The 23,666-nt window shown below is 44.1% G+C and overlaps 2 protein-coding genes across 2 annotated transcripts; both read left to right on the top strand.

The window, feature by feature from the left end:
- The first annotated feature begins 740 nt into the window (after positions 1 to 740).
- On the top strand, positions 741 to 7,880 carry LOC149328956 (uncharacterized). The gene is made up of 3 exons (XM_089559154.1): positions 741 to 1,261; positions 5,149 to 5,196; positions 7,656 to 7,880. Exons 1-3 carry the CDS (start codon positions 1,133 to 1,135, stop codon positions 7,878 to 7,880), a joined length of 402 nt encoding a protein of 133 aa, XP_089415280.1. The 5' UTR covers positions 741 to 1,132.
- Positions 7,881 to 8,630: 750 nt separating this feature from the next.
- Positions 8,631 to 18,675, top strand: LOC149328957 (uncharacterized). The gene is made up of 3 exons (XM_089559155.1): positions 8,631 to 9,372; positions 9,520 to 10,261; positions 18,468 to 18,675. The coding sequence occupies exons 1-3, from the start codon at positions 8,631 to 8,633 to the stop codon at positions 18,673 to 18,675; spliced, it is 1,692 nt and encodes a 563-aa protein (XP_089415281.1).
- The last annotated feature ends 4,991 nt before the right edge of the window (positions 18,676 to 23,666 follow it).

The raw sequence follows: 23,666 nt of genomic DNA on the forward strand, positions 1-23,666 counted from the left end.
CGCAGCGCTGAAAGGTTGTTTGCTGGCGGCACATGGGCATGAATGCGCGTGTAGTGTCAGTGGTCACACGGTCATGGTCAGTATGCCATGAAAATATGCACAGCTGATCCGATCGTGGGGTGCACGATATCGGCGCCGTACTGCCGCCATACTGCCATTCATCTCTCGCCGAGAATGGAATATGTGCCCACCAATAGATCTTCGGCCCGGGCTTTACATTCTCGCCGCATGTTACGCTGTAATTGAAGTAACAGCGCTCGAGCAGTTTAACTACGTAGACTGCGATTCAGCTGTATGCGTTAGGATTGAGCTTCCTCCTCTTTCACTTGTATTTCACTTGTACTTTTATAAATTGTGTATTTAAGGTACGAAGCTCCATGTGATCCAGCTGCGTTCGTACTTATAGCCGAGCCAGTGTAGTCGAGCCTTGAATAGCAGAACGGTGAGATAAAAACAAATTGCTCTGAAGTTTTTCGCCTCTATTTTGGCATTCGCTTTTTCATACTTTGGCTCGGAGCTGAAATGGTACAAACAACTGCAAAATGCACACAGGTGCCCTAGCTCCATTTGCCCTAAATCCCGAAGTTGCAGTGAAATTTAAGGGTAATTGAGCCTTTAATATGTACGAAGAATAAACTTGATTGTTTCATGATTATAACCAATGGCGCAAATAAATCTGACTTTGACTTAAATATGCTGAGGTAAGTACCTCTCCAATACCTTATTTGATGTTAAAGGAAAAAGTGTGGTTTTTCTGCAATTGGCACTATTAATTCATCATACCTGTGAGAATGTGAAATCAGTGCTAATCATGCCAGATTTCAAATTGAGGGACGCATGCAAAATTTGAAGCAAACCAGCCTTCTACTGAAAATATCGTTCTGCTGTGGGTCTGTTCTTTTGAATGGTGGCATGTATTGTAGAAACGATGCTGGATATCGATATGCAAGTGATGTCTCGTCTGAGGCTAGCTTGTGAATGACTGCCGTGGTTATGAATTTCTTGTTGCCTGGCCCACTTCGAAATGTGGTTAAACAGTTGTGTTCCATTCTGCGACCGGCTCCTTTTTGTGCCTTGCACTTTGCCTTACATGCTTGATTCTAGTCCATTTTTTGCACTGTGCTGCTGTTAAATGTGTCTTTTTACCTTGCAGCAATCTCCACATAGCTTTACCAGCAATGCCTCTTCCAAGCTGTCCAGTATAGCTGTGCCAGCCTTTCACTTGGTGCTAGGATGCCCAGCAAGCAAGCAGGCTTTTGAGGTAAACACTGAAGACATCTTCCGACACAAGTAGCTTTTATTTTCCTAGTCCACTGCTACTTGTGTGACCCCTCGTTATGTTGATTTTGGCAAGTTAGGTTGCCTATTAAGGGCTCTCTTTTGTTTTTCACCTGCTGCTGTGGCCTACTGCATTGGTGTTCGGCTACTGAGCCCAAAGACGCGGGATTGAATTGTGGTGGCTTCGTTTCGACAAGGCGAATTGCATATTTCCTCGTGTGTTATGCAATGTCAGTGCATGTTAAAGAATCTTTGGTGGTCGAAATTTATGCACAGCCCTCCTCTATGAATGGAGCTATTGTTCAACTTTGAGGCATTAAAGGGACACTGATGGCAAGCTGAAGTTGACCTGTGATGATGAAGTTCCGCATCCTAACCACAAAGACGACACTTTTTCTGAAAGTGGAGCTTTATAAGCCAGAGAAAGCAAAACATACAATTTTCATCAGCACCGGCTGATTTCGGAAGCAAATTGCGATGCGCTGACTCCATTTTTTTTTTGGCACAGATTCCAGAGGCTAGGCTGAACTGCTATTCACCTCAGAACGGTTATCATGGAGTCCTTTGTGTAGACTTCATGAGTTCAAATCGAGTGGCGGGAAAATTTTTAAATGTAATTTTTGCGCCAATCATTGTGTTGATGGCCTTTGCGCTGCTGTTAAAAACCGGGATAGCAGTATGGTATCCCATAAAACTAGGTTCAGGACTTGCAGGAAGTGGTTTATCACATTCCGCTAGCTTGTGCAAGAAACTACTTCAGGGATATGTGCAGGTGTCTTTAATGTGTTCCTGAGTGAGCACTAACTCGTTAGGGGGAAGGCAGCTTCTAATCTGGCACTACAGTGCCAATGTCGTGAGTGTAAATCATAAGATGACCCATCAGTGCGTACGCCTGATTTCTGTGACACTTCAGTGGTGTATAGAAGTGGTAAACAAATCTGTAAGGTATTTGATGCATATCTCCAAGGCAACGGCTGTATGAGTAGCGAAGCCATTAGTCAATCTTCAACGGAAAGAATTTTCTCTTTTAGATGACGTGCTTGTATATCAGTGACAGTTATTTGTTGTCCTGCCATTCGCTGGTGTGGGTCATGTGTGGCGCATCTTCATGCGAGCCTTCTTTTCCTTTACAAAAAATTCAATTGATAGTCCAACCTGTTTTCTTCTCTTTTCCTGTGTTGCATCTTTTGGCTGGTTTTAAATCTGTAACTGAGCTCAGACCGTGATAATTACAGCCGGTAAACAGGGCTACTGAATGTGAGCTTGGCATTAGAGCTGTGCACGGGCTCGGGCCGGCCCAAAAGCCCGTACCCGGCCCGGCCCGCGGGCCGGGCTCGGGCCTTTCGGAAGTCTATTCACCCGGGCCCGGGCCGGGCTCGGGCCACGGTATATTTGTCTCGGACGGGCCGGGCGGGCTTCGCGATCGCGATTGCTCCTGCGTGGCTCAGCCTCCCTACTGTTGCAACTGCAAGGTTCGAAACTAATCTGCAGGAGCGCCGCACTTGCCTCAAGCAGTCATCAATGGACGATTTGTTGTTTTTACATAATAGCTTGGAGTGATAACTCTCTACATGCGCCGTGTTTGCATATACTCACTAATTTTCATCTAGACCATGAGAGCCGAGCATTTGAAAAACATTGAAATAAACTGATTTAAATTACCTCTTTCTGTTTCATCGTCACTTCAATTTCAGTTTTGCAGGTCGGGCCGGGCCCGGGCCGGGCCTTAACTCGGGCCGGGCTCGGGCGGGCTTAGGTTTCTTCAGTGTCGGGCCGGGCCGGGCCTCCGTCAGTACAGTAGGGCTCGGGCCGGGCGCGAGCTGAAATTTGCGGCCCGTGCACAGCTCTACTTGGCATACATGCGTACTGTATGTGTGAAAGTGCAGTTTACAATATTCAGAAATGCTTGATAGCCTTACAAGAATCTAAAATTTTGTTGGAATTCCTATTTGTTCTCTGTTCAAGTGTCGAGAGTTTTTCCGCTTCATCGTGTGATTAGAGCCACTTTGGTACTTAAGCAGAAATCTTTTCTTTAGCCTGCATGTTTCTCACTTTTGGGGCAGAAACGTGGAGGCTAATGAAGAGAGTTCAGCTTAAAAGAGTATAGACACCCAATCTTGGTGGCATGTTTTCTTCTCTATAATGATGCGGAAGACACTACTATGCATGAATCACCATCTGGTATTCGCGTGAGACGGCTAAATAATTTATAATCAACTTTTTCTGCCATCCTGTTTCGGTGAACAATTTGACTATGGCTATGACATCAAAGAGAGGTTATAGGTCACGTGAGGCGTGGAAAAGTGCATTTATAATCGCTGCTTCATCATTTTAATTCGCTACAGCGTACGCCAGCATTCCTTAAGAGCCAGAAGTACCAATTGTATTGCAGTTTTTCATGCCTCACATGACCAATAACCTCGCTTTGACGTCACAGCCATCATTCAGCTGTCGAAACCGAAACAAATACAGCAGGAGAAAGAAATTTGATTATAAATTATTTAGCGGTCATAGGAGGATGCCGTGTGGTAATCCGTGTATAATACTTTATGCCTTATTACAAAGAAAAAAACACGTGCCAAACGATAAGGACAGCAAAGTGAGCTATGGAAAGAAAAATGATAAGTCTAACATTAAGAGACCGAAAGGGGGCGGAGTGGGTGAGGGAACAAACGCGGGTTAATGACATGCTACTTGAAATTAAGAGGAAGAAATGGGCCTGGGCGGGGCTTGTAATGGGAAGGCAACATAACCGCTGGTCCTTAAGGGTAATGGAGTGGATTCCAAGAGAAGGCAAGCACAGCAGGGGGCGGCAGAAAGTTAGATGGGCGGATGAGATTAAGAAGTTCGCGGGGATATGGTGGCCACACCTAGCAAAGGACAGGGTTAATGTGGAGACATGGGTGAGTCCTTTGCCCTGCAGTGGGCCTAGTCAGGCTGATGATGATGGTATGTGTCGCACCTGCTGCTTCGTGCTATGAGCTGGCCCATGCTTGGCCGACCAGACTAGCCAAATTTGTGATGTGGGTTTTCTATTGCACCTGCATTTGTGTACACAGAGGACTTGAATGGTAGCAGGCGATGCTGTGCATGTGTTCACGTCACAGCACACATGACCCACACTGAAAGCTTCTCTGCCTTTAGTAAGACAGCTGCATCAGTCTGGGGCATAACGTATCCCAGTGCTAGAGTATGAGTAAATTGCTCTGGAATTTTAATCTGGTATCAGGTAGCATAGCGCGAAAGAAGGCTAGCGCGGCTGCCTAATATTCTCTTGGGTAGCTGTGTTGGATTTTCAGTGCCTGTTAGTGTAATCCGTGAAAGTTCACTGTAACCCATTCGTTTCGATGTAAATTAGGAAGTCCTTAGAGCCCTGTACTTTTTAATGATAATAACAAGGTAATGCAGTAATTCAATTGTACCTGTTCTCTTTCAACACAGTAAAGTGCTGCTGGGTCGAGATCACAGTTTTACTTTGTAGGTGTGCTCAGGCTGTCATCATCATCATCAGCAGCAGCAGCAGCCTGACTACACCCACTGCAGGGCAAAGGACTCTCCCATGTCTAACCCTTTCCTTTGCCACTTGCGGCCACTGTATCCCCACAAACTTCTTAATCTCATCCACCCATCATTTTTTCCTGTGTGTGTGTCTTTTCGCCATTCTGAAATTCTATCATACAAATGGATTGATGCATGTAGTGTCAGGTGCGTAATGTGATACCACCAGCTCACCCCAAGCTGTGCTCAGATTTGCCTCATTGCTGCTGGAGCAATAAGGCAGGCTTGAGGCTGAGTGGTGCAAAAACATGATTTTTCAAGAATGTCTTTGTGGAAATTGCAATTAATCATGTGAATTTGCTTTCATTTTAGGAGCTGCACACAAGCTGTGCGCCTTTCCATGCTGATCATGCTGGCCAGGTACGCTTATGGTTACATTACTAGGTTGTTTTCATAATGGCAGTTGTGGATTTCTGTGTGGTTTTAAAACATAAATTGTATAAGTATTTGGCCTGCCACAAACGTATAGTGGTGCATTCAAGGCCAGTGTTACAAAGGGATGTTTTGATTGCTGCAAGAACTTGAAGGCCCCTGTGTGGTCACTGTGGAAGGCCCCCTCCCTACTTAGGAATTGCTATTTGGGTTACTCAGTCAATTGGCAGAGGAATAGTGTATAGAGATAAGGGATGGAAGAATGCTTCCAACTAAAGAAAAAAATCCAGCAAGCAGTCATAGAAGCAGAAGTACAAAAATGGCAAGGCTTTCTCTAGTTTACATAGAATCTTTTTCACTTAGACTTCTTATTGCATACAACGGTTGATGCTTGGCTTACACACATATTTTCTTTAGGTATGCAGTAGGTCTCACATTCTTGTATGATATAGCCACGGTGCCAAAAAATGATGGTGGTGTTAGAAAACTCGGAATATAGAGGAATTTTATTGCTGACCTTATGGAGAACTATGGTATTTAAGGCAGACAGCTGGGCTAGTTGGTGTTTAGATTGAGAGGACATAGTAGTAGCGCTTAAAAAACAAGGACGACAGGGTAGAGAAAGACAGCACAGTTGATGTCTAGCGCCTGTGCTGTCTTTCTCTACCCTGTCGTCCTTGTTTTTTAAGCGCTACTACTATGTCCTCTCAATCAGAACTATGGTAGCTGTGCAGTCGTTATAAATATCTTCCAATATTTTCACATAACACTCTTCTACACCCTGATTCCACAATGCCTGCATGACAGCTGTGGTTCCACCGAGTCAATTGCTGTCTGGTAGTCAATGAAGGCTATATATAGGGGCTGGTTGTATTCTGCCCATTTCTCTATGACCTGATTGATTGCATGAATGTGGTCTCTTGTTGAGTATCCTTTTCGAAAGCCTGCCTGATCATTTGGTTGATTGAATTCGAAGGTTGTCCTGACTCTATTAGTGATTACCTTAGTAAATACATTGTAGACAATGGATAGTAAGCTGATCGGTCTGTAAATCTTCAAGTCCTTGACATCCTCTTTCTTATGAATTAAAATAATGTTCGCATTCTTCCAAGCTCCTGATATGCTCGTGGTCACGAGGCAAGCGTGTACAGGGTGGCTAGTTTCTCTAGCACAATCTCTCCTCCGTCCTTCAACAAATCTGCTGTTATCTGATCCTCACCAGCTGCTTTACCCCTTTGCATTGCTCCTGAGGCTTTCTTTACTTCCTCCCTCGTTACTGGCGGGATGTCCCATTGCTATGCTCTACTGCCTCTCTCCGTAACGTTCTGGTTACATTCACTACTGTAGAGATTTGTGCAGAACTCTTCGGCTACTTTAACTATCTTATCCATATTGCTTATGACATTGCCCTCTTTGTCTTTTAGCGCATACATCTGGTTTTTACCTGTGATTAGTTTTCTCTTCACTGATTTTAGGCTACCTCCATGCTTTAGAGCATGCTAGGTTTTCTCCATGTTAAACTTTCTTATGTTGGCTACCTTGCACTTATAAATAACTTCGATAGCTCTCCTAGTTCTATTCTATCTCTGAAGTTAGACGTCCTCATGCTTTGGCGTTTCTTCATCAGACCTTTCGTCTCCTGAGATACCTTGCAGGTATCCTCTCGAATGATCTGACCACCTACTTCTGCAGCACGCTCCAATGAATTTAAATATGTATTTAAAGACAACAGTTGAGGTGGGAGATTGAGCTTTGAGATTTGCACTTCAACTCGGGAGTTATGCCACTGCTACACAGAATACTTGATCGCCGTAGAGATATTTCATCATCTCGCACCAAGCTGCTGTGGCGCCACTGTCACAGTTGATAATTTTGCTGGGAAGCTGTTGTAGCGCTCACACAGTTTTGAAAAGGTGGTATACATTGTTTTTGTGCTATTGGCAACAGTGATAATATGCTTGCTGCAGTGTTTTGTGGCTAGCCTTCTTTTTTTTTTAGTCAAATAAGTTGTAAATTTCATGTTGAGTATTCTTTCAGCGATTAAATTGCTTTGATTTTATTGCTTAGTGTATAGTTGCGAGTGCTCCATGTCTGAGTGCAAATTTCTACCACTGAAAAGCCTTCAAAATCTTAATAGATGTCCACACTGTTCTAGGGACTCAGTGGCTATTGGAAATGCCCATTTAGCTGTATTCAAGTGCCACTGAGTTAATAGCCATTTGAAAGCCTTCAAAATGCCTGTGTGACACGGTTATTAGATTTTGTGCAGGTTTGATGCTGAGCAGTCTGCGTGCTTGAGTCGGGTTTTCCAGTGTCTGTATTTCAAACCTGAAACTTTTCGAAATCATCGTTAGTTCATTAATGGAAGAAGTACTTGTGCCCTTTTCTGGAATTTCCAGAAAACAGATTAACTGAACTTTTTTGCATATACTCCTACCTTTTTGCAGGTGCTGCATAGTGAGAACCTGTATCAAGACGCCAACCTGCTGGACTTGGAGAAACTGAAGAAATTGTTTAGCCACTGTGTGGCACCCATCATGAGGGATGTGGCATTAATAAAGCCAGTTAAGGTGACCTTATCTATGTCCTTTTGCAAGCATGCTACACACATGAGAGCCATCCCACGAAGCACCGTTTCTGCAAAGCTTGTTATCTCACAACATGCATGCTGAATGAGGCAGTGACAGACAATGAGGAGGCCTTAATGCAGTACATTAGCGTACCGTGTTGAGCAGTGATGTAGGAGCCTTGCAGCCATGCAAGGTATTATCGGCATCATGATGGTAACTCCATTAGACACTGTCTAGTGCTCTGTGAGCCAGACTCGCCTCTTGAACATTCTGGGACTCACCCTTGGCTCTCGGACATTCTGGAAGCCTCACCCGGCTTGCGCATATTACGCGAGGATGTCTCCTGCTGTACGAGCCTTACGCGGCTTGCGCACTTATGTGAGAGATGTCTCGCGTTTGCGAGCTTGCTCAGCTTGCGCAAATTATGTGAAATATGTCTCGCGTTCTGCGACCTCGTTCAATCGTCGCATTTTGCGTGGCAATAAACACGCAAAGATAGGCACGCCGAATTCACGCTCAATATTTTCAATAGGGAAGCACCTCAAAGCCGACATCGTAGCCTCAGAACGAACGATTACCACGGACGTTAAGGTTGAGAGAATGGACAGTCGATTAGCGAATCTTCTCGAAGCCAAACATTCCATTCTAGCCAGGTGGAAGGGGCAACGTTTCAACAGAAGACTACGAAGTAAACTTGCCGAACTCAACAAGACCATTGAAGAATACTGCGTGGATCTCTCCCGACAACAATGGGACGAAGTCTGTAACTCCCTCAACGGCCAAATACGCAGAGGGAGTGGGTGGGGGCTCATAAAACACCTCCTCGACGAACACGGAACAAAGTCCAAAACTATGCAACGGACCAGGCTCAGTAAATTAGTGCACTGCGCGAGGCAAACCACTACTGCAGAAGTCCTTGTGAATGACCTTGCCAAACGGTACTTACCACTTAAATCGGGGCTACCCAGTACCTTAGAAAGGAAGAACTATGACGGTGCCCCAAACTCGAAGCTAGATACAGACTTCACAGAAAGCGAAGTACACTTTGCAATTCACGAACTCAACAGTAACTCTGCAGCAGGCCCTGATGATATCACAAATCGGGCTCTCCGAAATTTAGAGGACAGCTCGGTCACGTTCCTATCGCAACAAATCAACGAAGCCTGGAAAACTGGCCATCTTCCTGCCGAATGGAAACATGCAAACACGGTCCTCATCCCAAAACCAGGCAAGCCGCTGGGCCTACAAAACCTAAGGCCCATCTCACTAACGTCCTGCCTAGGAAAGCTAGCCGAACACGTCATACTTAAAAGACTATCGGAATACGTAGAAGAAAAGGAGTGCTTCCCCTCCAATATGATAGGCTACAGGCCGGGTCTCTCAACGCAAGACGCTATGCTACGAATCAAGAAAAGTCTGTTGGATCGCCCCACACGAGACACCAAGGCGCTGCTGGGACTCGACTTGGAACAAGCTTTTGACAACATCCAACATCAAGCCATTCTCCAAGCCATATCTGACCACAATCTCGGAACACGCTTCTACCGTTACGTCAAGGCATTTCTAAAGGATCGAATGGCAACTCTCCGGATAGGCGAGCACGTCTCGGAGAGCTTTGAACTGGGCGATAAGGGAACACCACAAGGCTCAGTACTTTCACCATTCTTATTTAACTTGGCCATGACAAAGCTTTCTCGCGCACTGGGTGAAATTGCTGGTGTGGAGCACACCATATACGCAGACGATGCCACCATCTGGAGTACCGGTGGCAGCGATGCGGAATTGGAAGCTCCCATGCAAGAAGCCTTTACGGTTACCGAGGCCCATCTCGCCCCAATCGGACTTCGCTGCTCTTCCAGAAAATCGGAGCTGCTCATATACCACCCCCCAAGACCAGGGCGCCCGTCCAACGACTGGCGCAGACACCCCACTCCATGCATAGAGTTACACGACAGAGATGGAAATCGCATACCGGCGGTTGACAAAATACGAATTCTAGGACTAATCATCGTAAGCAACGGGTCCAACTCGGCAATGTTGGACAGCATCACGATCAAGATTGTAAACGCGATCCGGATGTTTCGGCGCATCATGAATGGGCACAGGGGAATGAGCGAGGACAACGCCATTAGAATTGTCCACGCTTTTGTGCTCTGTCACATCACATACGTGGCTGCGATGCTCAACTGGAAAAAAGTACATCGGAAAAGGCTCGAAGTACACATACTTCGAGCTTTCAAGACAGCGTTGGGGCTTCCCGATAATGCCTCCACTGATCTTCTCTTACAGCTAGGAGTGCACAATACCCTTGCCGAAATTATCGAGGCACAGCACACGGCACAGATCGCACGCCTATCAAGCACTAAAGCGGGCAGAGAGATTCTCGTCAAGCTCGGCCTGAACACCATAGCAGAAAGGGACAACGTCCTGCACTTACCTAAAGTCGTGCGAGAAGAAATTAAAGTGTCCCCTTCCCAAGAAACGTACAGAGGGCAAAACGCATGTCTAGAACACGCTCTGAGCTTGTTTCGGGCATGATACGCGATAACTAGCGATTAGATTTGGTTAAAAACGGTCTGGATGTAAACATGGGCTGTTAAACTCATCGAATTTCATCGTCATTTTTTGCCTTTTTGGTTGCAGTGGCTTTGGGAGCTCTGGAACACAGAGTTTGGTTGTTCTAGGCATGTGTTTTGCCCTCTGTACACCTGATCCACAATAAAGGAAGAAGACTCGCCCGCGCCAAAGCCCTCGCTGTGGACGCGGCAAGGTTTCCAGACCAGACAGCTTTCGTGGATGCAGCGTACATACCGAGAAAGCATGCCTACTCGGTAGCACTGGTCGACGGACACGGGCGAACGTGTAACTCACTCACACTTTTCACGAAGAAACCAGAGGTAGCTGAACAAGCAGCGATAGCACTAGCTCTCATAGACTCGAGCTTCACAACTGTGTACAGCGACTCTAGAGCAGCCACTCGAGCTTTCGCCAAGGACGGAATAGACAAGACGACGCTACGAATTTTAGGCGGAAGTAACACCACCGATCACTCCATCGTATGGTTCCCGGCACACATGGGCAGCTTAGGGGGTGGCCTGCGGAATCTCAACGAGACCGCACACGAGGCGGCGCGAGGGCTCATCGGCCGCGTCCCTCCGGTCCCCCCCCCCCCCCCCGCTATCGAGTACAGGGATCAATTATTCACCTACAACGAGCTCACTAAGCACTTTTATCTAGGCAGACGAGCGTTTCCCGTCCCGGATAAGAAATTAACCCGCAGCCAGTCGGTCACCTTACGCTTGCTCCAAACGAACTCATACCCGAACCCCTGGCGCATGAAGCACATCGACCCAGACTACGACGGACAACATGTGTGTGACCAGTGCAGTGAACGTGTAGACTTGACCCATATGCTGTGGGGTTGTGCATCAAGTGACGCCTACGCCCAGAACAAGGAACATTGAGACAAAGTACAAAAAAGTGCTTCACTTCACGACCAGCTTCGGGCTGTCCAGGAGGCCCGCGCGAATGCGGAGAGCTTCGGGCTCTCTGTGCCTACGTGGGAGCTGCCCTCTGCACCCGGCGCCTAGCCGAGTGTCCTTCAGGACCCCTACTGTGGGAAATAAAGTTTTACCACCACCACCACCATGCTGCTTTGAACGAGGACAGCAAGAGATATCGAAGGCAACTTGGCTCCAAACTTTGATCCGGAGGTATCGTGTGTTCAAATTAAGCTGATAATCTGAAATATTTGAATTGAGCCAACTGTTTTCTGACGTCCGCAAGCGTTATTGCTACTATTCGTCCACAGTCATCTCTATATAGATCAAACCTATTCTTACTTTTAGTGGGTTTCACTGAAACACACGATGTATGCTGCTAATAGCAAGACGCGATTTACCGCCCCGATCTCATATTTCCAAGGAAAAGGAGCTTCGCTATTCCATACGCAGATATTTGTGGCCCCCCATTTAAGCTTTAGAAACCTGTACGAAAATCTCAACTACCTCTCTAAGTCCGTAGGACATCAAAAATCCTGCGCCTTGTGCTGGCATAGCGTTAGTAAGCATTGCAGTGTGGTGTGCCAGCAGTTGTAATTTAAAGCCGCCAATAACCACACACACATTCAAGACAACAGAATAAAACTGCGCGCCGTGCTCTTTTCCAGAAAGCTCTTGCAGTATCGTCAATCGCATCACAAGAAAATCGGTAACATTGCACATCAAACGTACCGCGCATATAAATGACCTGATCAAGTAATTTGAAATGAAAAGCAAAACGCTGATCCGGATTCGCTTTATGGAGCAGTTGCCTTAAAAACGCTATAATCGAATTAACAATCTGCACTGCCCGTCTGAGCCGGAGTTCGTCTTGATGTTCAATCCTTGCACTACTGTCGGTGTATCCCTTGGAGGCCGTTTGCATGCGGCTCTGTTCATTGAATAAATACTATAACATTCTCGCGAGCTAAATAGTATTGATTGATAATAAGGTTTGCATGGAACCTAGAGGAATGCTCGAACTTTGAATTTAGTTTGTGTGCAATGTTCACTGCATTTTGAAGACTTGCGAAGAACGAGGTATGATGAAACATTTCACCCACGAAATGCATCCCATTCCCACGCAGAGCGAATGACCGTGACCGTAAGTAATGGCAACGTGCACTTATGCTTCAAAATTAAATAGCTTACGGTCGCAAAGAAAGGCCTGCGCCTTTAAAAGCTAAATGTGTACCCTCGAGAACAAGAACCACTAAATATGAGGAACAACTGCGAGAGCTTTCAGCCCCGTGTGACGTCCCACCGCTGGCCTTTTCGCACGTGCAAAAATTAAGTTTTTTAGCCAAAAGATGATGTTATGGTTCTTCCCCCTTTTCCAACTACAGCGAAAACTACTGCTAAGTTTGTGAGAGAGGACAGCTAACTGACATAAAATATTTCTTTCTAAACGACGCCCCGGCGCCAGAACAGTTAGAATGGCAGCTGTATTGGCAAACTTTTATCGAATATTGCTGTTTTCAACTACATTTTTTCTTTTAAAGATGTTGATATGAGAGCAGGAAAGCGTAAGGCTGGTCGAATAGAGCTTGTTGCAAAGGAAAACACTCAACTTGCCATCAAGTGAATCTTTTGAGGGAGAGACAGAAATAACTTTAATGACCAATGGATTTGGAACACGTAGGTCCTTGGGTCCCCGCGCGACTTCGCTGCACTATACGTTTATGAGTTCAATGAGTTCCATGACGTCGTCGGCCCAGTCAGTAGCGATATGCGTATCTGGCATCCACAACGTCTGAGAAGAGACACTGCAAAGTCATGTCACGATCTTCCGTAATGCTCATTGCCGTTATGATTTGCTCAAAACAGCGCGCCTAAGGTGTACACATATTGAAATTGCAAAATAAGAATGGCGTCATACGACTTTTCTAATCATGTTCACTTCTTAGCAAAAAAGCGTTCTTGCAAAGACTTGCTTCTAACAGTTCACTTGCAAAGTGGCCACTAAATTGGCACAAGCGCTATTAAGAACTTTTTGTAAGGTGCGATGCCCTTCACCGCGAGCTTTAAGTTCAAATAACGCGCTGAGTTGCCTGGCTGATGTACGCCGGGGTGCGCAGAACAATTACATCAAAACAATGCAGTTCAAACATGTCGTCTGAGCTCAGCCCACTACGAGTTGAAGAGAAAAAAGCATATCGATATGTAATACTTTTGCGTGCATTTCGGAGAATTTAATATTTTTATTTCAAAGTCGTGGAAATGCCTCGTTGTGTCTCTGCGTGAGGACTGTAGTCCGTTGTGGACATTAAGGGCGTAACAAGAAAATAATTAAACGCAAGGACTTGCCATCCCACTATTCTGCAAATACCGTATCATGAATGTAAAGGTAATTCATAAATACCGGGTGATTCACCTATAAAAATCGCTGGACCTTGCTAGACTACGTGAAAATAGAGTTCTCCACAGTGCAAGACACAATAAACTGTAGGATGTGCCTTGTCCAAGACAATATTACGGGTTTCAGGCATGAAGATACGTATTATCATCATATTTGAAAGATGCACATTCATTAATCTATTACTCGCTTCACATTATAAAACAGAAACAAAAAAAATGTTCCTATAAGATGGTGAAAATTCCCACCTGAAAACGAATTCCCACTAATGTGATCAACTTAGTTATTGTTTTTGTATGTGCGTGTAAACTGTAAACAGATCGCACTGCTCATTTGTTCTGATGTGTGCATTGTGTGTAATATTTGCATTGCGTGCCGATGTCTTCTCTTCCTTTTATTTTTTTTACTATCATCGCCATGTCGAACTCCTTTGGGAGATGAGACTTTTCACAAGCCGCATGCGCGACTTTTTTACTATCTCTCAGCCGTTGTACAAGTCGTGTATCAAAAAAAAAACTGAACCTAACTGCTGAATTAGCTAGACTTAACTAAGCAAGCTTCTGATTTTTTATATGATGGGGCAAGGTTATTTTCCGAGAATGAAAGTCGTCAAGTTGTCAAACTTTTTTTGTGGCAATGTAGCTCGCAATAGTCATCAACATTTTGCATTCCAAAGGAATTCTCCCCTTGTACATTTAAAAACTCGTGTCGCTGACCATAGTACCTCAGTCAAATCACATTAACTGTTTTATCTCATAAAATACGCAATTATTGTCTGTTTCCGGTGCAGTGCACATGCCGGCGATGCTGTTTTGTGAATGCGCATCGCTTCAAAGCCTACTCAACGAGTTTACAAAAGCTTATTTTTGGCGACTCATATATCAACCACTTCGCACCTAATTAATTTTTAAAAGTGTTCTCACTCGGTGTTCTAGGCACCAATTTCGTAATATAAAGTTACTCCTAAAATGATGACAAAACAATTCATTATGCAATTTTAGCGAAATATCGTATCAGCAGTGAGTAATGTTTTGCAGTCGAAGTGCGTCTTGCTGTACAGTACACTTGCAGAGACCATCAAATGTATCTTAGAACGATTTTTAAAATTAATGAGTAAACGTCGGGAAATTCACCTCCAGTGAATATATATTAACTCCCGTGTCATGGAACCAATCAGACATAATCTGGAATATGCCAGTGCTGCATAAGATCCACGCATGAATACATTATCGGGCACATTAGAACGAGTGCAGAAGCGCAAGCGAGTGTTTGCGATTTTAGGCGCAGCGTTTCATCAAAGACGGAATTTTTTAGCTGGGAACTACACAGAAGTAGACGAGTGCGCAATAAAGTAGAATTGATCCGCTGCATCTATTTCATTAAGCCCGCAATTTTCCTTCGAGTGACTCGTGCCAAAGGCGATACTTGCACTTAATAGCTATTTTTCGTGCCTTCGTTTCTTACTTCATGGCGAATCAAACGTTAAAGCATGAAAGGGGGGAGAGTAATATGAGGTTATTTGTATTCGTGAAATCAATGGCACTATGTCACGTCGTGGTGCGCTGTTAAAGCCACTTCTCATTTCCAGGGGGTCAATACTTCCTGGAATTCAACGCCGGCAGAATACGCAACACAGTGTTTGAGTTAAGGAATCCTGCTTCAAGTGGAACTACTATAGTCCGGTGTACACGTATACGTACATGGCTCCAGGTTTTGACGAGTTTCTCACCAGAGTCCTGAGAAAAAAAAAAGTTAAGGCACTTTGTGGACCACTTCAATTACAAACACCGCTGCATTTTTTTTTACTTCAGTGCTGTTGCAAATCCCTGTACTGTAATTGCAACCGTGTGGGAAAAGTGTTTTTGTTTATTTTCTGTTTAAATCAACTGTGAGATTTCGGGTGCACTGGTTGAAAATGTAAGCATATTTTTGGATGCCTAATACAGCGTAGTAGCTGCCCTAATCAATCACACTGTTTACTTTTTGCCCAGACAACACCTGCACGTTCTTTCGGTCGGCTTGTTTACTCTGAACTTGGCAGTAGACATATTCCCCCTTTTTGGTTTTGCGGCTCGATCTGCATCCGCGATACTATAGCGCATTACTCTACATTTGGGGAATTTCAACTTTTGCATACCAGCACAGTTGTCCGCTTCTTATTCGTGCTGGGCAGAAATGATCATCGTATATGCTTGATTGCTTTTGCTTTTTTATTGAGCCGCTGCAATTGCACGATCTTCTCCCCCTTTAGCTTCGCGTTTGGCCGCTTTCTCATTTCCATCTGAGGTCGAAAAAGTCAGGCTTCGCACCTACTCCCGCTGTTTACCGCACTTAACTCAGCCAGCTCAACACTGAGCCCATCGGAGCTGCTTGAGAAGAAAAATGTGAGAGAAAGGAATCACAGATTATAGATACCGAAGAACACGATTTAGAACGCGCCGCTAAAGAAGCCACTCTTTATACACGCATACTGAATGATTGCGCCGATGTCCTGGGGATATACCGTTCTGAAATACGCAGCTGCTATGTTTTCATGGGCGCTGCTTCGCAGTAAACATGCTCGCAGTTTGTTTTTTTTTGCCTCCTAATATTGCGACGATAAGGTTCACAATGCGTGGGAAAGGTTGGGAGTCTAGTTTGTATCCATCAGACTTTGTAGGACTGATTTCGCCAATAATTACAGGAATTCTTTGCACTGCAAGAAAAGTATGACACCTACATTGAATTTTATACCGGTGGCTCAAAAACAGAAAGTCATGTTGGAAGTGCAGTTATCCAAGAAAAAATTAAACAGATAATGCGACTACCAGAATGCGCCTCGGTTTTTACTGCTCAGTGTTATGCCATGTTTGTAGCTGTAGAAAATAGTAGGAGAGAACATCAAAAACAGCATCATTTACACCGATTATCTGAGTATGCTCAAAGCACTGCACTCTAGAAATGCTGCTGAACCCATAATAGGAAACATCATACATAACATAGTTAAAATCACAAAACAAAAACATAACATTAAATTCTGCTGGGTTCCTAGCCATGTTGGAATTGTGGGTAATGAGAAAGCAGATGTATGCGCTGCACAAAACCGGAATGGTCATATAAATCTAGTGAACATACAGCACATACCGCATACCGCACGCCACATACCGCACATGCCACAGGGATTGTTTAAAGTTTATCGACAATAAACTCGGAAATAAGCGGCAGACTGCATTGGAAGAGCACGTAAACAACAAATTACATTCTGTGAAGCCCATTTTAGGAGAATGGCAATCATGTAGGCATCAAGAACGTTTTACCCAAGTTATTTTATGTCGGCTCCGCATTGGACACACCCACCTCACGCACAACTTTCTGCTAGACAAACAAAACAAACCTCTTTGTGAAATGTGTGGTGCTGAACTCACAGTGAAACACATTTTAATTTCATGTATAAAACTAGAAGAACTAAGAAAGAAATATTTAACATTTTAAAGTGAAAGCATCCCCTTACACCCCATGTTACTTTTAGGTGATCGAGCACTGGTTGACTTCTCATGTATATTTAGGTTTCTCAAGGAAGCCAGCGTTTTAAACAAACTCTAGGTATAAAAAGCTTCACCATTAACAAAAACTCTAACCTTATGTTTCGCGCATCATAGACTCAGTTGCTTTCGCGCCATTAAATAAATACAACAAACTGATTTCGCCAATAAAGGTCACTTGACGGACTTCATTCTAGAAGCTTTTAACGGTGTCATCACCCGCTTTCGCCCATAATTCTATACTTACTCATCATCCGGCTGCGACAAAATGTGTTGGTGCTTTTCATTCTCAGTGGACAAAAGTTGTGCAGAATTCGCTCGCACACCAAGATAATGGTCCTCACTGTCTGGAAAAGAGCATTGATATCATGGTACACTCGCTGTAAAAAGTAAATGGAAGGCGACTTTGTAAAAAAAGAATTAATTTCTTTAAATCTAAAGCATAATGGTCTATATTTGCTTGTACGCAGTGCAATTCGCAAAATCACAATTAGGCTGCACATATGTATTCCAGGACACATGAATTGGCGGGCAGTGATTAAATTTTTTCGTTAATATAGCCTTCCATTTACATCAAACGCACTTCCCACATAAGTTATCTCATAAAGTATTCTATGCTAGAATGTAAAACTCTGCCTATGGTTGGCTTTATGCACCGTTGGCCTTGTAAACACTTTAGTCGAAGTAATAACCTCCACTCTCAGGCTCACATAGATTTGGCCCGCCTCGGTGTTCAATCTTTGTGTTACTGTCGGTATATGCCTTGGCTTTAGGTTACCTGGAGCTAGTTTTCACCCTAATTCGCTTTTAGAAAAATTAATACAGTGCTCTCGGGAACACAATATTGTTCATTAATAACAATGTTTGTACAGAACCTGCAGCAATGCTCCGACTTCACAGGGATTTGATGTGCAAAGTTCACGGTGTTTTCAGACTTTAGAATAACGAGGTATTGGCTTGGTAGCATTTTGGCAGCACCGACGACGCCTGAAGGCACCACTTTGACAGTTGCCTTGTCGACTACGCAGGTTCTTGGCGCAGCGCTTCTGTATTTCCACGTCCCTCCACGTGTGGCATACATCTGGACCGACGGGCCAACGCTGCACGGTCATCACCGATAACCCTGATATCTACCTCGTCTGCTGGGTACCACGAGGAACTGTGACGTCACCGCTCGCCTATATAAACTCTGTGCTATCCCTGGACGCGCCATTTGGCAGCACCGACGACGCCTGAAGGCACCACTTTGACAGTTGCCTTGTCGACTACGCAGGTTCTTGGCGCAGCACTTCTGTATTTCCACGTCCCTCCACGTGTGGCACACATCTGGACCGACGGGCCAACGCTGCACGGTCATCACCGATAACCCTGATATCTACCTCGTCTGCTGGGTACCACGAAGGACTGTGACGCCACCGCTCGCCTATATAAACTCTGTGCTATCCCTGGACGCGCCATTTGGCAGCACCGACGACGCCTGAAGGCACCACTTTGACAGTTGCCTTGTCGACTACGCAGGTTAGTTGCAGTCTGTCTGTTGTTTTTTTTAGTAAGGGCGTCGTTGCTGCTGCTGAAGTGTTGTTGCATTGCCGTTACATTGACTTCTTTGAAATTGTTTGCAGATTCTTGTTCGTGGTAGCTCTTCTATCAGGAGGACCTGTCTAGAATGGGAAAGGGCCCTAATTCATCTGAAAAGGGCGCCCGGAGCGACAGTCGGGAGGAGAGGGCTGAGATGAGAGAAATGGTCAAAAGTATGGAGTATATTAATAAGGATCTTGAGCAATTCAGAAAAGACTTGGGGGAGGTCCTTGCCGAAAATAAACAGCTTAAGAAGGAAAATGAGTGCCTTCGGAAGAAGTGTGAGGAAAATTAGAAACGCATAAAAGATCTTGAAAAAATGTTTGTTCACAACGACCAGTACTCTCGGAAATGCAACCTTGAGATCAAAGGTGTAATTCAAACAGAGACGGAGGATGTTGTCGAGCTTGTTGGTAAAATTGGCACTGCTGTCGGCGAACCTGTCTCGCCTTTAGATATTGAGGCCTGCCATCGTGTGTCAGCGCGGAATGCTCGACAGAGCGACATTGTTGAGCTGAGCGAAAATCAAGAAACAAAAAAGTACGCTGCGAGCAATATTGTTGTGCAGTTCAGAAGTCGCCAGAAACGTGACCAAGTTCTAAAAAAATCAAGGAAGAAGCGCATCACTAACGAAAGTCTAGGATTGTTTGACAGTCGTGCTGACGGTACAGATAGCTTTTCAAGCAGCCCTCCAGTGTTCGTCAACGAACACTTGTGTCCAAGCCTAAAAAAGCTACTGTCATCGGCCATTGCACGTGAGAAAGCATGTGAATGGCGGTTCGTGTGGACACGCAATGGCAAAATATTTGCACGGAAAACTGAGGGTAGCGATGTTGTTCACATTGAGTCTGTGGACGACCTTACTAAGATCTCCTGAATGGTTTTGTTAATGAAGCGGTGCGAATTGCAGCTACCATAAAATGTTCAGTCTTTCTGATGTCTTATATCAGCAGTTTGTTGGACCTAGAACAGCTAAACTGTGCTCATCTGCAAAAAGCACAGTATCCTTTATTCACCTTAACATCCGTTCTCTGGCAAAAAACACGATGAATTTGCTCTTTTCATTGATCAGTTTTCTTTCCGATTTAATATTATCATGCTAACTGAAACTTGGTGCACAACGAGCAACTGTGCGCCTTTGTTACCTGGTTATAATAATTTTTTTTATCAATCGAACCGACAAGCGTGGTGGCGGCGTTGGCATGTACATTTCTGACAGTTTATCAAGTGAGAAGGTGTCCCAGTTTACCGATATCACCAAACATTATGAAGCACTTTGTTTGCAACATGAGAGCACTCTTTTCGCTGTCGTATACCGACCTCCTTCAGGCGATGTTAAAAGATTCATGGACTTTGTGGATAACCTACTCTAATATGCATCCTTCGAACGATTGCGGCTAGTTCTTGGTGGAGATTTTAATATTAATGTTACTGCAGGTAATACCTCTTCTACTGAACTGAACAACAAACTTGCAGCCTGTGGGTTTCAAAACGTCATTAAAACACCAACGCGTGTCACATCAACAACTTCATCGGTTTTGGACCTATTGATTACGAACAGCAACACACCAGTAACCGCAGCCGGAACCGTCAATTGCAGCCTCAGTGATCATTGTCCTGTCTTTTTGGCTTATTCAGACGTCGCTGTGCGTCGCAAACCTTCTCGTTCAAAGTTCATTTTTCAATCTATAAATGACACCAGTCTCGATGATTTTAGGAACAAAATTATTACCACTGACTGGTCTGAGGTCTTTGCAGAAAGTACTGCAGATAAAGCATACGACACTTTTATGACTATTTTTTCTGCCCATTACAAGGCATGCTTCAAGCTGAAATCTGTTAGGCAGCGTCGATCGATAAGAAAACCTTGGATCGGCATCGAGCAGGTAAAAATTATTGAAGATAAAAATAAGCTTTCCGCTCTGTTCTTAAAAACGCGTAAGCCTTCCATATTTGCAGAGTTCAAGAAACTACGCAATCGAATCACATCAGAACTAAGGTAAGCCAAAGTGCAGTACTTTCAGCAGCTGATTCAGGATGCCTCAACATCTCGTCCTGATCGGATCTGGAAGATTGTGAACGACGCACTCGGCCTGCGTACAGCTGCGCCTAATCAGTTTCAGATGACTGTCGAAGGTCAACTGCTTACTGAAGGTGCTCTAGCAGAGCATTTCAACACCCACTACATAACTGCCATGACTAACAATGCTACTCCTTCTGTAACGTCTTGCGTCCTTGACGACAACCTCTTGAACACTGTTTTTATGGTGCCAACTGATACAGCTGAGGTTTACAACACATTTACGTCACTAAAGAGCAGTAAAAGCCTTGACATAGATAATATCCAGGTCCGACCGGTCAAATACGTCCTCGACGTCATCTGTCCAGCCCTCGTACACATTTATAACCTTGCTTTGGAGATGGGTTTTTTTCCACTAAACATGAAACGCGCAAAAGTTTCAGTTATATATAAAGGCGGCGACAAAAATGATGCTGCCAACTACCGACCAGTGTCAGTTCTCCCAGTGTTTTCAAAAGGTCTTGAAAAAGTTATTCAATCTCGTCTCGACCCCTTTTTTACCAAGCATAAACTTCTTTCTGAATGTCAGCATGGGTTCAGAAAAGGGTGCTCTATCGAGTCTGCCCTTTTGATTCAAAAGGAATTTATACTCAAAAACATGGATGCAAATAAACTGACGCTTGGGGTGTTTGTAGATTATAGCAAAGCTTTCGACTGCCTCAACCATACTGTTCTCCTTAATAACTGTATCACTATGGCATTCGGGGCGTACCCCACTCACTCTTAAAGTCATATCTTGCAACACGCATGCAGTCTGTAGTTATCGATGGCAGTCTGTCGTCCTTTAAAGAAATACCATGCGGCGTCCCTCAAGGCAGCGTTTTGGGACCGTTTTTGTTTAATATCTATGTGAACGATGTGGTTCGTATTGATAAGCATGTCAAGTTTGTTTTGTACGCTGATGATACCAGCTTGTTTTTCACATCAGATAATAGTTTTCACCTACTGCATACCGCTAATGAAACTCTCTGCAAATTGCTTGATTGGTCGAGCAAAAACTGTGTAAGAATAAATCCTAAAAAATCAAAAGCCATTCTGTTTGCTTCAAAAAACAAACCAGTAAGTTTGATTGGCGGGCTCCGCTTGGGCAGCTCTACAATCGATATAGTCAAAGAGCACAAGGTTTTAGGAGTGGTACTATCGCACCGTATGACTTGGGATGCGCATATACAGCAACTGGTGAAAAAACTCTCTTCCGCTGTTGGCTTGATACGTCGATCTCGAGATATTTTTCCAACTAACATTAAACTTCAAAGTTTTTCACTCCGTCTTTCGGTCCCACATTAACTACTGCACGTTAATTTGGGCCACGACTGCTAAAAAAACATAACTATACTATATAGGCTCGAAAAGAAAGCTGTTCGTTGCATTGCTAATGTTTCATACTTTCACCACACTCATGACCTCTTTACTCAGTTCAAGTTGGTCAGTATACAACAGATTTAGGATTACCGTCTACTATAGCTGCTGTACTTCTCAAGTGTATCTTACCAGCAGTTCCTGAAGGAGCTGTGTACTCTTACTTTGCAAACTCGCACATATCGAACCAGAGCGTCTGAGGAATGGTTTGTACCGCGGCCACGCACTAATTATCTTCTGCAAACATTAACGTACAACGTACCATTTCTATTAAACAAGATTAAAACACAATTTTCTGGTTCCATTGCCCTAACGCGCACCGCATTGCGCAGCATGTTTGTTTTTGGGCAATTTTCTCAGACTATTTTATGATTTTGAGTGGTAATTGTGAAATTGGGCATACAGAGTGAGTGTGTGTTTTTGCCTTCTCATTGGAATCTCACGTGTAAAATGCTTTATGGTACTAATTTTTATTCGTTTGTTGCGTAGTTTTATCGTAGTGCACATTGTTCTTTTGTGGCGTAGTTAAGTTGATGAATGAAGTCCGTGTATTCCATTACAATATTCGCTTGCATTTTAACTATTGTACTAAGTAAGTAGGACAATGTATGTATTCTATTGCACATTTCATTTGTATTTGAATTATTGAAGTGTATATGAAGTCGCTGCTGCCAAAATGGTTCCCTGACCTAGTCAAGCTGTCCTCACAGCTTTTTGTCACGGAAGCCATCAACATTGTATCAATGTTGAAAATAAATTTTTGATTTGATTTGATTTGATTTGATGAAAGAGTTACCCACAAAATATACTCCTTCGAAGGCAGTTAGAAAAACCGACCCCTTATCTAAACCACTTATGCATTACTCACTATTTAAAACAGTTTACCGACGTCAAACAGGTCAGTTCTTTAAAATGCCTAATGTGTGCCCTCAAAGATAGACGCAGCAAATGTGAGGAAGAACTGCGAAAATTTTGTCTCCGGTGTGGCGTCTCACTGCGAGTGTTTTTTCTCGAGGTCATCGTATATTTTTTTTGGAGGCAATCCATTAGGTTACATTTTTTTTTCATTTTCCTGACACCTCAACCACTGCTAACCTTGTAAACTAAGGCAGGTGTGTGACACATCCGGTGTGAAAAATGGCGTAAAACGAGCAAAATGTTTTTCCAGAGCGCAGCCGCGGCTACATACCAGATAAATTAGCAGCTATATTTCAAAACACATGTCAAGTAATGCATTTTTTACAACCCTTTGTTTTCACCGATTTCTATATGCGACCAGAAGAGTTCTAAGCACAAAAAATAGAAACTCTTGCTAATTAAAACACTCAACTTATCATCAAGTGGAAATTTTTATGGTTCTTTGACCGATGTTGGTCGCTAATTGTCGCTGTTCCATAAATAGTAGAAATTTTAGCGACACTGTTTCATAATACTGTGGGCGGCTTGTTGGTTGGC

The sequence above is a fragment of the Amblyomma mixtum genome, chromosome 9 (assembly GCF_055824585.1).
Source record: "Amblyomma mixtum isolate Tamu chromosome 9, ASM5582458v1, whole genome shotgun sequence".
NCBI classification, from domain to species: Eukaryota; Metazoa; Arthropoda; class Arachnida; order Ixodida; family Ixodidae; genus Amblyomma; species Amblyomma mixtum.